This window comes from Colias croceus, chromosome 5 (genome assembly GCF_905220415.1).
Source record: "Colias croceus chromosome 5, ilColCroc2.1".
Lineage (NCBI taxonomy): Eukaryota > Metazoa > Arthropoda > Insecta > Lepidoptera > Pieridae > Colias > Colias croceus.
Genome location: NC_059541.1, coordinates 1,272,888 through 1,287,962, shown reverse-complemented (window position 1 = coordinate 1,287,962; position 15,075 = coordinate 1,272,888). Strand labels below are relative to the sequence as shown.

The window sequence follows — 15,075 nt, the reverse complement described above, 5'->3', positions numbered from 1 at the left end:
GGGGTATTATTACAGTTTATTGGGCCATCTTCACAATGAGCGTTGGACAAGTAGAGGCAATCACGATAGTGTAGAGGGCCTAAATGGACATGATCGGCCGTCATTATAAATGTTTATTCGTAATCGCCGTAATAGCGGCGAACATCGACGATCATTTGTTGGGCCAACGCTCTCGATTGTGAAGAGGGTCCATAATATTTTGTTTTATAGCATTAAAATGCTTTGTAAATGAGATTTGTATAAATGAGATAGTGATTGTGGATAAAAAATTTAATAGTAGTGTATTTTCGAAATATTTAAATACATTCCTTACAAAGTGATTATGAGATTTTCACGTGATTTCGTGAGTGATAAAGGAAAAAGGAAGGGGGTGGTTAGATTAAAATCTCATCAAGTATTTATTGCCAAAGGTGAAGGGAACTTTGAAATTACTAATTAAGCATCACGTGATAAAAAGACATTAATATAGTGAAAATCACAGTTATGAGGTAGTGTTTGATATTTATTTAATTTGTCTTTGGTTTGTTGTAAAAAAGACATTTTTTTGTTTAGGAAAAGCATGGAAGGGAAAAAGGTTGATGTTGTGTTAGACGAAAAACGTCGCATTTTTTTGTATGTTTGCCTGATATTATGACGTAATTAAAATTATTAAACTTAAGAAAGTATTCCATTATTAGTTAAATTAGTATGTTCTTAATGAACATTAAACACGAATTATTGAATAGAAATTGCACATAGGTGCATGTTTATGCAATTACATACAAATAAATAGTTATAGATATATTTATTTATAAAACGATGTTATTGATTAGATACTTACTAAATATATAAATTACTATTATTATCGCCTATATACTGTATTTTTTAATACTTTAAAATACGTAAATCATGTACTTTAATTGAGGCTTTATCTTTTGAAATTATTTTTTATAGACTTGCTCGTATTGAGCACTGTGCGGTCTTATCCGTCTTATTTTAAGCTACACTAAATTATTTTCCTAAACATACTTGTATTACAATTGTTACGTCGATCGCTAATTCTTTTTATAATTAAAAAAAAAAAAATAATTATTTTATTATTTACTAGAGGTCCGCCCCGGCTTCGCCCGTGGTACATATTTCGCAATAAAAGGTAGCCTATGTCCTTTCTCGGGTATCAAAATATCTCCATACCAAATTTCATGCAAATTGGTTCATTGGTTTAGGCGTGATTGAGTAACAGACAGACAGACAGACAGAGTTACTTTCGCATTTATAATATTAATATGGATTAGGCCTATAGCCTACCTCGATGGCTATCTAACACCGCAAGAGTTTTTCAAATCGGACCAGTAGTTCCTGAGATTAACGCGTTCAAACAAACTCTTCGGCTTCATAATATTCGTATAGATAATAGATTATCGTTACTGTATATAAATAATTGCGATTAAAGAAAAAAACATTTCCTTTGGCGAATGGTTTTATTATCTTCTTATGACAATGTTTTGGTTCCTGAAGTTTATGTATTTTGATTGCAGCTTAACGCAAATGTGTTTAAAATATTCGGGAATATAATGATAAGAGATTCAATTATAACATTATGTAATGTTAGTCTAAAAAAACTTTTTTATATACAGGGTAACTTGTAAAACACCAGCAACCTCGCAGGACAAGATACCTAACATCATAAGTAACAACATTTGTTCTACGACTTTTGATAATTTGCTAGATTTTATTTTCAGATTTTATTATAAATATTCCTTTAATTTTCCGTTTGATTATTATTATAAGCTCTACGCGCATCCCAAAAATTACGTAAACAAGGAGCGAACTAGAGGGGGAAGGGGGCGTCGCGTCGTCCTTTCGATAATGAATAGAACATAGACTTACAAATGTTAGGAGAGTTCAATAAAAGCTTAAAAAATCATTTAAAAATAATTTATTGCGTTATGCCAAAAGTCGTAGAACAAATGTTGTTACTTATGATGTTAGCTATCTTGTCCTGCGAGGTTGCTGATGTTTTACAAGTAACCCTGTATACATTTTTGATTAAAATTGTGAGCATTTACACTTCTTGCCTTTATTTTTATAGTATTTCTAGTGTTGACTTAATATTGTGTAAATATATAAAAGAGATTATTCGTTATCTATAAGATGTCACAAATCTCAATGAAGGTAGTTTTCGTTAGAAAATGTTAATGCTTTGTGAGTTAATTGTATTATGAAATATTACATGTGTAGAATTAAATAGACAAAAAAAAAACATTATACTTATTTTTTTTTATAATTATAATTCTTGATCGTGTTTTTCCGATACATTTTTTATTTTACCAAGAAAATCTTATGTGTACAGTTTTATTGAAATTACTAGCCATTTTTTAAATATTCGACTGATTTTTGTAACGTGAAATTGTATTATTTTACTGGTATTTTTATAATTAGATTGTTTGTATAATATTGTGAAAATTTAGTCCTAAGTGTTCCTATGGTTAAAAGTTTTTGTATACGATCCAGTTATTTTTTTTATATTTGAAAAACATATCACTGTAAAAGTGCTTTTATAGATTATAAAATTATTTTTATAAATAAATCGTATTATTTCAAAACTTCTCTTTTATTTCTTCTGACCCAAAGTCTGCCGTAGTCCACTTCACTTACTAGGTAATTCGCTAAACCGTAACCGTAATTCGCTAAAAATATCATAAATTACGAAAATAGCTTTTGCCAATCTAATGTAATATGGAAATGATGAACGAATTTTGAACATGTTTCAGTAACTAAGATATATTTCACTATCACACATAAATCCTAAAATAGTATAACATGAACTTTCTAAGGTTCCGAAATAGAAAAGAAAAAACGAAACCGTTTACATTCAAGTCTACTTTATCTTAAAGTTGTCAAGCTGAAAAATCAACCTTATAATCAAAAAATACATTATTACCAACATGTCACGAACATTCTAAATTCATTGATAAATGTGAGAGCAACTTTACAGTATGTACATAGCTTGTTTATAAAAATATGTAGTACCACCAGTTGCCGCCTTATGAGTGGCGCTGCTTTCCATACAAAATCACGGTCGAAGAAATGATGTTGTGCGACAGCGACGCAATAGTTTACCTACGATTTTTTTTGACGTTTTACGAGTTAGGCTAAGCGCGCACCACGATTTTATGCAGCGTGATTATTTTATCGCAGAAATACAACGTATGAGTTACTATGACAATGCGCGCACATGCGATTAAATAATCGCAGCGATTTTAAAATTGTGATTTGTCACATTTTGCTGCGACTGCTCGCGACGCGATTGTCGCGAAAATGAAATGCAGAATATGAAATTGTATGGTACCGCGCGCACTGCGATAATAAAATCGCACACTCGGGCCCGGCTGGCACTTCACTTGTGTTTCGTCTGTCCAACAGTAAACATCGTAGTGGTATAGGTAGGTACTGTTTGGTAAACATAAACTCAGTAATCTGTCAAAGGTTTGAATTTATTTATTTATTTAACACTTTATTGTACAAGAAACAAAATAAACATAAAGGTTACAATAATAAAAAAAATAAAAAAGCACAAAGGGCAGCCCTTTGGCGGAATTTTCATTCTATAATAGCCAAAGAATTTTTTGGGATACATCCGAAGTTCATTATATTTCTGACTAGCTTTCCACCCGCGGCATCGCCCGCGCAGTCAAAGAAAAACCCGCATAGTTCCCGTTCCCGTGGGATTTCCGGGATAAAACCGATCATATGTCCTTTCTCGGGTGTCAAAATATCTCTATACCAAATTTACAGACAGACAGAGTTACTTTCGCATTTATAATATAAGTATGGATAAAAGAAACTTTTGACAATTCTATCTGCTGTAAAAGAATGAGTCCAATAAAGACGAATTTTCTTTTTTTTTCTTCTTATCCTCCGAAGTAGTAAATAAAGACAAGCAACTTGTACGAAATCCATGATGAAAGTGAGTAAGGATCACTATTAAATTATCGCTGTGCGCGCACCGTACTCTCTGCGATTTTCTACAGCGCGATTTTGAAATCGTGTCGCAAAAATTAAAATCGTGGTGCGCGCTTAGCCTTACGACTAGTCACGAACCTGTCGCGCTGCTGTTGCGCGGTGGTCGCTATCGGCTGACCGAACAGGCGAAAGGCAACTTGTGGTCGAATTTTTTCTATTCTTTAAAAATGTCTCTCTTAGATTTGTTTTTACACGCTTTATATTAGCTTCACCTGTATGTTTGTATGTTTGTAACCGACTTCTTTGGGCGCAATTTTGACCCACTGTAAACGGCCAGATTTCGTTCAAACTTTGTAGATTTATTGAGGACCGATGACAATACACTAATTTGATAAAATTTTCTATTTTTTAGTTCGGTTTTCTATAAAAAGCGTGTTTTTTAGTTTTTTTAAACTATTATTAGGTATTTTATATACGTTTAATGCACGTGTATGGTATGAGAAGGCTAAAGGTTGCTTACAAAAAGTGAAGTTATTAGCAAAGGTTTGAAGAAGGAACGTACGTACAGTGTTTTAGGAAAACGATTAGTACCTATTCTATAACTAAAGTATCAATTGAGTTCCTAAAACTAAACAATACTTTTAGTTGATGTAAAAATTATATTTATGTACTTAGCTGCTTTACTTTTGTTCAACATTAAAAAAGTAAGAAAAAGTACGTAGGTGTACCTACTGCAGTTTCATCAATAAGGTTCTAAGTTATTATAGACATTAGGCAGAATTGTTTATTTTTCATAAAATAAGTTCTGGGTTCAATATCTCAAGGCAAAAACGAACAAGCATTTGTAAACAGTGCACTCGCTTTTCGGCTTACGATTTCGGACGTAATCAAGGAACATACTGTACTACTGCTAGCGAGGACACGTATAATACGAATGTATAGTCGATTAGAGAGGTGGATAGTGAACATGAGAATTGCACTATTGTATATTATGTAGCATACAATCAGCGACAAAAAATTATAATGAGGCTGAATTAGTTTTTTGTGTCATCAGCTAGCTTATAGAGCTCTTGAGAAAATAAGCTTTTTGCTTAAATGTTTGTTTCTTTGAATATAAATAATTTTAAAATCACATTTGAGTACAATTTTAACATTTTTTGTACATTAGGACTGTGTATTTTAATGATAGAACTTTAGTATCAATTATTATAGAGTGCTCTCCAAAAATGTTATCTAAAATCTATACAAAGTTACATTTTTTAAAATTGAATTTAATAATTTTAAATCATCAGGATGGAATTGATTGGAGGATATGAATAAATATAGCTTTATGCTGGTTGCAGAGCTTGACTGACCGTCAGTGCGTACCGTCGGTCCTGACGATACGCATCAACAATTATTGTATGACTATGACACTAATGCGCATGACAATACGCGTGCGTATGTTCGGTCTAGCTATGAACGGTTTTATGAATTTCCATACATATGACAAGCGTGACTGACGTACGCACTGATGGTCGGTCAAGCTCTGCAACCAGCCTAAAAGACTTCAAAATCGGTTTAGAAGTTTACGAGTCATTTTAAACATGTAAGTATTATTTATATTCACAACATTAGTGTAGTATGTGAAATGTGTGTTTTCTATAAAACTAGGGTAAGGTACGAAAGAAAACAAAATGACAGTTTATTACTTTTTATTACATATTCCATTAGAATACTATATTTATTATTGTACATGCTTACACGCACGCACGAGCTATTGACTTACACAGCTGACTGCAGACTATACACATAACCCGGCTCTACGCCATATCTACAAATGCGGCAGAGGAGTCTACTTATTAAATGCGATCGCATTCTCAAGCTCACTAATATTCTAGAAGCTTAGTCTATGGTAAGGTTGTCGATGACACTAAAGAGTTGCCTGATCGATTTGTTAGCCAGTAAAAAAAGTATAAAATCAACAACGTCCTAAATGATTATAAATGCGTTTGTAAGTATGTGGATATCCAACCGATCGGCAAATTTGACTAAAGCCCCGAAACTGCACCTAGCCTGACGTTAGTTACGTTAGCCTAAACTTATTTAGTTACATAAATAATTCAAGCGTAAAGATATGTACAATTATTTTTTACACGTTACAACTTTTAAGTACCTATTTACAAATTAGAATCTTTATACATTATAAAAAAGATAATACGCTCTATAATATATCACCGCGAAATCAATAACTACATTCACAATAGATATAAATATCATATATATTATTACATTAATTATTATAAATAAAAAATTACACCTTATAGTTACTAAATAAAGGATAAGACGTATTACATTACAAAGTATTGCTTCGTTTAGTCACATTTTGCAAAAATATCACCATGTAGCCCCGCTTGCTAAGGAGCGTACGTAGATTAAAAATTTATTTCATTAACTTTTTATATTATTTTTATAAACTTTTCGTAAAAAATATTCCACGCCTATCATTCAGTCATCTAGCATTTAAATGATACATCTAACATAGAGTAGACACCACAATTTAAATGAAACATTTATGGACAAACACTATGAAACTACGCGATTTTATACATTCCTTCTTGCTGACTTACGTCGGATTGCAATCAATAACATCATTATTAACACATAAAAAAGTATAAGATTACATAAAAAAGATTAACAATACAATTCCTTATTAATAAACATTTGGCAAAATAAAAATAAAAATTGAGTATTTTTGCGCGTAAATCACATAATCAGTCTATAATGGCGATGGATAAGTCAACAAGAAGTTACCTCTACACTGATAATATTCTAATATCGATTATTGTACAACACATACATTGTACGTATTCAAGTTTCGACTTACGTTAATTTGTAAAGAGACCATGTTAGTAAAATTAACTCGATATAAAATGTACATTAAAATAACTTCAGTGCGTAAACAATCTATCTATTAGTAGGAAACTGGAAGTGTATAACGTAAAGTCTAGTAGAGTCTATTATAGGCCTTTCTCTGGGAGAAAATAGTAGAAAATTAGGGAGGAGAATATGAAGTTTTATCTAATAGTGTGGGCTATGGTTCTAGTAAACCGGAACGAAAGTATTCAGACGAGTGAAACGGTTTGATATGAGTTGCGAGACGGGACTATCTTACATAGGTTTAATGAATTATAAAAACCTAACGCTACATATTTATAATGATAAAATTATTGCTTAAACAGTAATAGTATTGCGAAGTGAAAAGACCTCAGGTCTATCGTTTAAAGGAACCGACTACAAGAATAAAATATTATTTACAATCACTTAAGGGTAAGCGATAGAACGAAATATTTGGCTAAAAATATCATAGGAGGACGCGATACTTCGAAAAAGTAAAGGATCGACGTTAGCGATACGTAGGGTATACAAGATGGGGGCGTAAAATAATAGAAAAGGGTAAAAAATTGTGATCGTAATTGAGTATTATCGTTTCGATATATTATGCTTGTCAGGGGTCGAATCGACCCGGTACCCTGTCGCGAGATCTCAAGAGATTCACAAACGAGATTCGAGCGCCGAAACGCGACGCGGTACTATCGTCCCCGCAAACGCAATTCCGTCAATAGAAAACACGCGTAAAAAACATTGAGATATACATATGGAGACGACACCGCCTACATCACATAAGTTCCGTTCAACATACGCTATATGGCGTAACTGCACGCACATTTTTTATTTGTTTTAAAGTGAAACGCATCAAATATGCCTTCGTGTGTGTTACGATATTGCACAAATAATACAAATAATACGGAAAAGTGCAAAGGAATAACTTTCATTGGTAAGTACCTAACTAGATAATAATTTTTAAAACTTAGAGCAAAAAAATGGCGCACAGATTTTGTTCGTGGTGCTTCCTCCATATGTAGTAATATTATCTCAATGGTATCAACCAATGACAAACGTTCAGACGGGTATATAAGCGGGTGCGGTCGGCGCGGTCGCTCAGTGCAGTGCAGAGCGGTGCCGCGCGCGGGCGCTCCGGCGGCGCTTGCGGCGCGCGTCGCGCACGAACACGATGTTGGCGGGGTCGTCGGCCAGCGCGGGGAACCTGGCCAGCGAGTGCACGTCGCGCGCGGCCCAGCCGTCCACGACGCCGTGCGAGATGAGCTCCTCCTTCTCCTCCTCGCTCCACACGCCGCTCCCCTCCCACCCGCCCGCCACCAGCGCCTTCTCCCGCTCCCACGCGCGCGCCGCCGCCCGCTTGTGCGCGTGCTTCAGCAGCTTCACGCGCTCCTGTGCCGGGTCCACGCCGTACCGCAGCACTATCACAGCCTGCGCTGAGCCCTTGCCCACTGCATGCACGCGTACCTGGAATTATAATTATAAAGTTTAACATTGATATTCATGAGTTAATAAATAAATAAGAATCCATTAACAAAGGCTAGCGTAATTCATTAGACAACTTTATTAAGTTCAATTATTCAGCATCATCAAGAAAAAAAGAGCAACTACGGAGTTTCTTGCGAAACCGAATCAAAGGAAATTGGAAAAACTTTGTTAGGACAATTCAAAAGTGCTTATAAAAAAGCCTAAGAAACTTCAATTCTAGTCTATTCTTATGAATTATGATATTATTACAGGGATTTGAAAGCTTCTTACCTCTAATCCTTGGTCATTAGTCTCATCTTGTGATACATTAAACTTGCCGGAAAGTCGTCGTAATTCATCCATATCGTCTCTAATCTTCAATGAATTGTCCTTCACGAAGTAGAAAACGTCCTGATCGTGGATACTGAAGTGTACGTCCAAGAAGTAGGAGTTATTGAAGACGGTGGTAATAACATCTTCCACAACGCTGTTAGCTCCATCAGCTACACTGATGTAAGCTTTGCCGTCTACTCTTGAGATAAGAACTCCTTCACCAAACACTCCTCGCTTGTAGGAAACTCTTGGCAGAAGATTTCTTGTTATGGGCTCCATCTTCAATAATGGTGTAGGTACAAATTCGATATCTGCCAGTTTATCATTTACCTGAAATATTTATAATTTGTTTAATAATGGATTTAATTGGGAAAATTTATTGAGATAGATTTTTGAAACGGAAGTTCGAAATGAATTGATTAATGATGTGAAGGAGTAAGTAAAGTATACCTTTTCAATGATACACTGCAATCCAGACATAACACCGAAGTCTGGAGCAAGTTGAGGAGCAGTTACAGACGTCTTCGGCGTAAAGATCATATCAGTTATGTATTTGGATCCCATCATTTTGTTCAAATCGTAGCCGTATAGTGCAAGCCAACTTGACAAACTGGTCATATACGGAACATTCTGGTCTCGATTAATGGGGTCGTTGTTCCTAAATCTGTAGATAAATATGTCCGTTGGAAGACTCAGTTTAGTAGCAAGGTGTTCCCAGCTCGGTGTCATCCATTGTCCTACGACCGGATCGTATAAACGGTTCTCAAGGTATATCAGATTGGTATTGTAATCTAAAATGCCACCTTGGAAGTCCACAGGTACATAGAGGCCAGGATTGGTGTCCTTGACAATTTTTCCAAATGGGCTACGCTTGATTTCCTTAACGATTTCACCGTTAATATCAAACACGACCAGAGGAGAACCGTTGTGGTCAGTTGCGACGTAGAAGCGCTGGTCTTCAGTTTCAATACACGTGAGGAAGTTGCGTTGATCATACAAGAATCGTACTGTCTTTTCTGTTTTCGGATGGTGCATATGAGTTATCAAGTTCGGCGTTTGAGGATTGGTGTAGAAGAACTGCGTGATGTTTTCCTTATCGTCCTTCCAAGCGACTAGTCTATTTCTAGCGTCATAATAGTACCACACTTGGAACTTATCCCTTTCGAAGGCGTGTATGAATTGTCCTCGAGAATTGTACCTGTATTTTTGTTCAGCGCGACGTATAACAAAGCCTCTACCGTCATAGCTACTGAATTCAATATCGCCGTATTGTACTACTCTGTCACCAATATCATAGCCGAGATAACGTTTCTCTCCATGCTCAATAACACCAATAACATTGCCATTCTCATCATAGACGTATTTCCAATCGTCTTCTGATCCCACAACTTCCATTAAATGTCCATCGTAGTTGTAACTAATTCGTTCGTTAGATGAAGTATCGCCAATCATCATCTTTTTAGATTTAATACGGTTTCTGACGTCATATTCCAATTCAAGTCGGAACACGTCGAAAGCCTTTATATTCATGAGCACGGTCTTAATTCTACCGTGATCGTCGTAGTCGGTGATCGTAAAGTATTGTTTGCTCGTGTCTTGCATCACAGAACGGTTGAAGGTATTCCTATAGATTCTTAAATCACTGACAGCTTCGAGAATACCCAAGTTCTGGTTATATTTCAGTCGCAGTTGTGGCATTTCTTTACTGTTGATGTTCATGTCAATTGTGGAAAGTCGCGCGTTGCCATCGTACTGGTATTTGAAATGGGCATTGTTGAGACCGCTCTTTGAGTTGAATTTCATCTTTTCGTCTTTCAGAATACCAGCGTGATATTTGTAATCTTGTCTAAGTTCATAATCTGGGTCGGTTATTTCAACATTCTTGACTAGATGACTGTTTTCATGATACACATAGCGTATAGCAGATGCGCCAGCCAATACCGTTTCTAATTTTCCAGAACTGTCGTAGACGTAGAGGATTTTACCAGATTGATGCGGGAATATCTTTGCCAATATGTGTCCATCGTCGTTGTATAGAATTTCGTATGGATGCCTGTTCATTGGTGAGAAGTATTGATATTTGAAGTAGCCAAGTGATGTCATCAATGCAAAGGTATGAATGTGCCCTCGAGGTGTGGTGAGGTTTTGCAGGGCACCAGAATCGTCATAATCAAGGAGATAATCACTGCCTCTTGGTGTCGTAACTTTAAGCGGTAGACTTGTAAACATATCTCGGAAGGAATAAGCCAAAGATGAACCGTCTCCATAACGTATTTCGTGCAATCTGCCTGCTCTGTCGTACCCATATGTTTCATTTAGATCTCCCCATCTCCAACTGGTTAGTCTGTTGAATCTATCGTAGTCTAGTTCTACTTCCGAGAATAAACCGCTTCTCGGTCCCCAACGCACTGGCCTGGCCATCCTGTCATATGTGACGTTCAACAATTCTACTTTATCGTCCATAAATATAGCCACCGTTGAAGTGTCCCTATCATATTCAAGCGTAAGCAGATTTTCTCCGTTAACTCTCAACTTTCGACCGATTTGAGCGACTGCTTTGCTACTCTTTCCTTTGTTTGACTGTAACCTTCGCAAGAAATATCTCCATTCGAATCTGTTTGCCAAGTCACCGCCTACTTCAGTTCTTTGTTTAGCTGGTACGGGATAGCTTTCTCCTAATATGGGGTCGATTTCTGATAGTATTGTATATGGAACTGTATCGGTTGATATCACATGACCCCAAGGCATACTTGATGAAATGCTACCGTCTGTAGAAATTATTGTCTTCTTCTCAGCTTCTCCTATTCTCGTATTGACAGAGGAGCCTTTGATCAAGATGGATGTTGGTTTCTTATTGTTTTCACTGACCAGGACAGTTGCTCCCTTCAAGCTTAAATCGAATGTTAACGTAATTATTCTTCCTGTAGGCGTTACAGCTGATGTTAATCTACCGAATTCATCGTATTTGTAAATGTAACTGCGCCCAGTGCTGTCATATTTAGCTTTGAGTAATCCTGTAGTGCCGTGGTAATCGAATGTCACATTGAAATTATCAGGTGTTCGTAACTCCTGCAGCATTTTCATTCTTGACATTTTGAGTCTGCATTTCTGGCCTTTAGTATTTTCAATAGAGTTAACGAGGCTCGAATAGTCGCGTAGTAAGAAAACTTTGTTCCCAGCGGCGTCCGTTACAGTACTGAGTTTACCATTGCTTGTATTGACTGTGTATGTAAATACGTAGTTGTTTTCTCCAGTCAGAATGTTCTTAGTCATAATGTGTTGGCCGAATCTATTGAAGATGTAAATTTCTTGCGTGTCTGGGGAATATATTTCGTACTCCCTAGCACCACTTGCGTCAGGAATACTGGCCATTACAGATCGAATTCTATAGTTAGCTTGGTCAGCAATATGAACGATACCATCTGGACTGACCGCGACTGCAGAGATCGTGTTAAACTTGGAGTTGGAAGCCAGGAAGTGATCGGCTTCGAAGCAATCACAGCCTCTTTCTAGACAGTTACACTTCGATTCGGCACCAGCATACAGAGATATCTTACCATCAGTTGTTATCAATCTAACTCTGTTAATTCTTTGGGAATCACTTTCAGCGACATACAAATCACCAGCGGCTCCAAACGCAATACTTTGCGGCATTACAAGAGTTGCATATGTCGCTAGTTCCATATCATATCCAGATAATGGCGACGGGCAGTGTAACGGTCTTCCAGCGATCACTTTAACTCTGCCATCTGGAGCCATTTGCAGAATCATATGATCGTCAATAATATGTAAGCTATTATCTAAAGGATTAATTGCCAATTCCGTCGGCCATCTTAAGTGCACTTCTTCAACACTGAGCGTGCCTTCACAAGGTATTGGTTTCCAGTGGGCTCTGTGCATGTGGTTTCCGATCACAGTTGTGATAATTCCATCTCTGTCGACCATTCTGATGTTAGTGCCATCAGCGAAGAATAGAACATTGTCTATGGAAACAGCTACACCTTTAGGGTAAGCTAGTTTAGCGTCTCTGGCTAGGGCTCCATCACCACAATGCGCTTCATCACCAGGGAGACATCTTTCACCAGATCCAACGACGGTTTCCCAGTTTCTTTCAGGGTCGCTATAGTCATCTGTGTTGCGGACTTTGATGATCTGATGGGATTCTGGGTCCGAAATGTAGAGCGTGCCGTCGAGTGGGGACAGAGCCATGTGGTAGCGGTACGATACTCTGGTCGCACTGGAATAAGAAAAATTAATGTTAGGACTCAAAAAAAAAATTGGTTGTTTGTAAAGTAGGTTTACGATCGAGATGTTTACGTGATAACGTCTTATGATGAGATGAGACGTTCGGGACGAGACGGGAGATCGGTCCGTCTCTCTCTCGTTATACCTGCGATCGCGCTCGTGAGGTTTTGGTCACAAGTTTCTGAACATGTCACTTGACTAAAACGATTTTAAAGACGTTATCACGTTAATGTTTTATTGAAAATTATGAGGTCATTTGGTGAGGACATTTAAAGGCACAATAAATATTTTAAATGAAGAAATGACTATTAATTATTATAATAATGTTTAATGAACTTGTTAAAATATTGTTAAATAAAGGCTATTATTATTGTACTTTAGGGTATGACGACTTCAGATTTACATTTTTTTGGTATTATTATTACTCACTTAAGCTTGACAACAGTGTGCACACTGCCATCGGGTGCCAATTTCCGCACCAAGTTGAAGTCCCCAACGAACAGGCTCCCATCAGGTGCCGCAGCCAGCGCCCCCGGCGCCAGCAGTCTGGCGGGACAGGCGCCGCAGCTGAGTGCCCGCTGGCGCCCGTCGCCGAGTGCCGTGATGAGGAGACGGGGCTTGTGTTTCAGGTAGATGTTCGTGCCGTCGCCTTTTTGGAGGATACCTGGGGACACATAATTGTTAGAGAAATGCTAATGTCAAAAAAATTCTGCACGACAGATACGAGTGATATTTCTGTGGGATAAAAAAGCAATTGAGTTAGTGCCCTTACGCACTAGCGGTTAGCCACTTTCCCATTTTAATATGCAACCGCTTATGATTGTACGCACTAATCATAAAAGCGGTTGCATATTAAAATGGGAAAGCGGCTAACCGCGCGGTCAACCGCCCCCGCGGTTAACCGCTAGTGCGTAAGGGCACTTAGAAATGCCAAGTATCAGTATTAAAAAATATATCTACATAAAAGTAATAAGATTTACAAATTAAAAAACTTTCGTTGTTTTAGAAACATCAATCATCTTGATAATTTCAATTTTATCCAGTTATCTTAAAACTAAATTAGTGCTGTCTTTTATAAAAAAAGTAAACGAATAAAGCAGCAAAGAGGAAGTACAAATCAATTCCAATATTGATAGCAAATTACTTTTTTATATTTGTTTAAATAAAAAATATAACACACATCTTACCTTCATGGAAATTGTATCTGTGATGAATATCCAAATTCCAACCACCCACATCAGAAATGCTCATATCATGTCCGCTCAATTTGGTCGTCTGTACGTTCCAAATGATATCCTTACAATCCGTGTATTGATAACCGACTTTAACTAAAGCGGTAGTTACTCCATACACTCTCTGTCTATATACATTCAGTCTATTCCAGGGGTATGTGAATTTGATAACTGGGTCTGCTTCAAAGGTTTTCTCAAAGAGGATTCCTTCGATAGTGATCCTTAAGTGTATAAGGGCAAGGGTTGGGGGCACTTTTTCAGGGGTCAGTTGGAGCTGGATAGTGGATAAGTAGCCGGCTGCTCGTGAACTGTGGTAGACGAGGTTTAGACCTGTTCCTGGGATTTGTAGGCTCTCTTGGACCACCTGGAATTGTTTTAAATGTACATTATCATCTGTTTTTTTGCATGTATCTTGCATTTATTATAAATAATTAACAAGCCTTACAAAGGAGAATGGCAAACTCCCATAGGACTCTGGGCCTGATCGTTACACTGATGATTTATGGGTAATTAAATAGATAAAAATATACAGACTCTATGAATATAATAATTATAGATCTTTTCTATGGGATAGCAGAGATATTGGGATATTGATTAAGATCAATTTTGAATATAACGTTACTAAGGCCCTTCTGCCATTAGGTACGATACTTCTAGAATACGATACTCGCGTAGAATACTACTTAGATATTTGCTGGCTACCCGATGCTCGCATATTATGCGACTAAATTCATCATTATTGTGCCTCGTTTTTGTGGACCGACGTTATAATAATAATAATTCATTTATTTATTGCAACAACAGTTACGTCGTTATGTCGAGCAATCAGCAATTCCAGTGACGAAGAAGCTCTTGCAGTTTTTCTTTTTTATAGAAATAGAAGACGCCAACGTAAGAGTAAGAAGTACTGGATTCATCCATATATTGAAAGAAACATAAATTGTAGAGTTTTTGTAGCCGAACGAGAACTACA

At 36.9% G+C, this 15,075-nt stretch overlaps 1 protein-coding gene across 4 annotated transcripts in view; it reads right to left on the bottom strand.

The window, feature by feature from the left end:
• Positions 1-7,795: 7,795 nt before the first annotated feature.
• LOC123691807 (teneurin-m) overlaps positions 7,796-15,075 on the bottom strand; it is a 208,635-nt gene continuing 201,355 nt past the window's right edge. For all 4 annotated transcript variants that reach the window (XM_045636371.1, XM_045636372.1, XM_045636373.1 and 1 more), the window contains 5 exons: positions 14,058-14,466; positions 13,300-13,534; positions 9,076-12,862; positions 8,584-8,955; positions 7,796-8,292 (listed from right to left, as the gene is read on the bottom strand). In XM_045636371.1, coding sequence (XP_045492327.1) covers positions 7,927-8,292; positions 8,584-8,955; positions 9,076-12,862; positions 13,300-13,534; positions 14,058-14,466 — 5,169 coding nt within the window. In that variant the 3' untranslated portion in view covers positions 7,796-7,926. The remainder of the gene's footprint in view (positions 8,293-8,583; positions 8,956-9,075; positions 12,863-13,299; positions 13,535-14,057; positions 14,467-15,075) is intronic.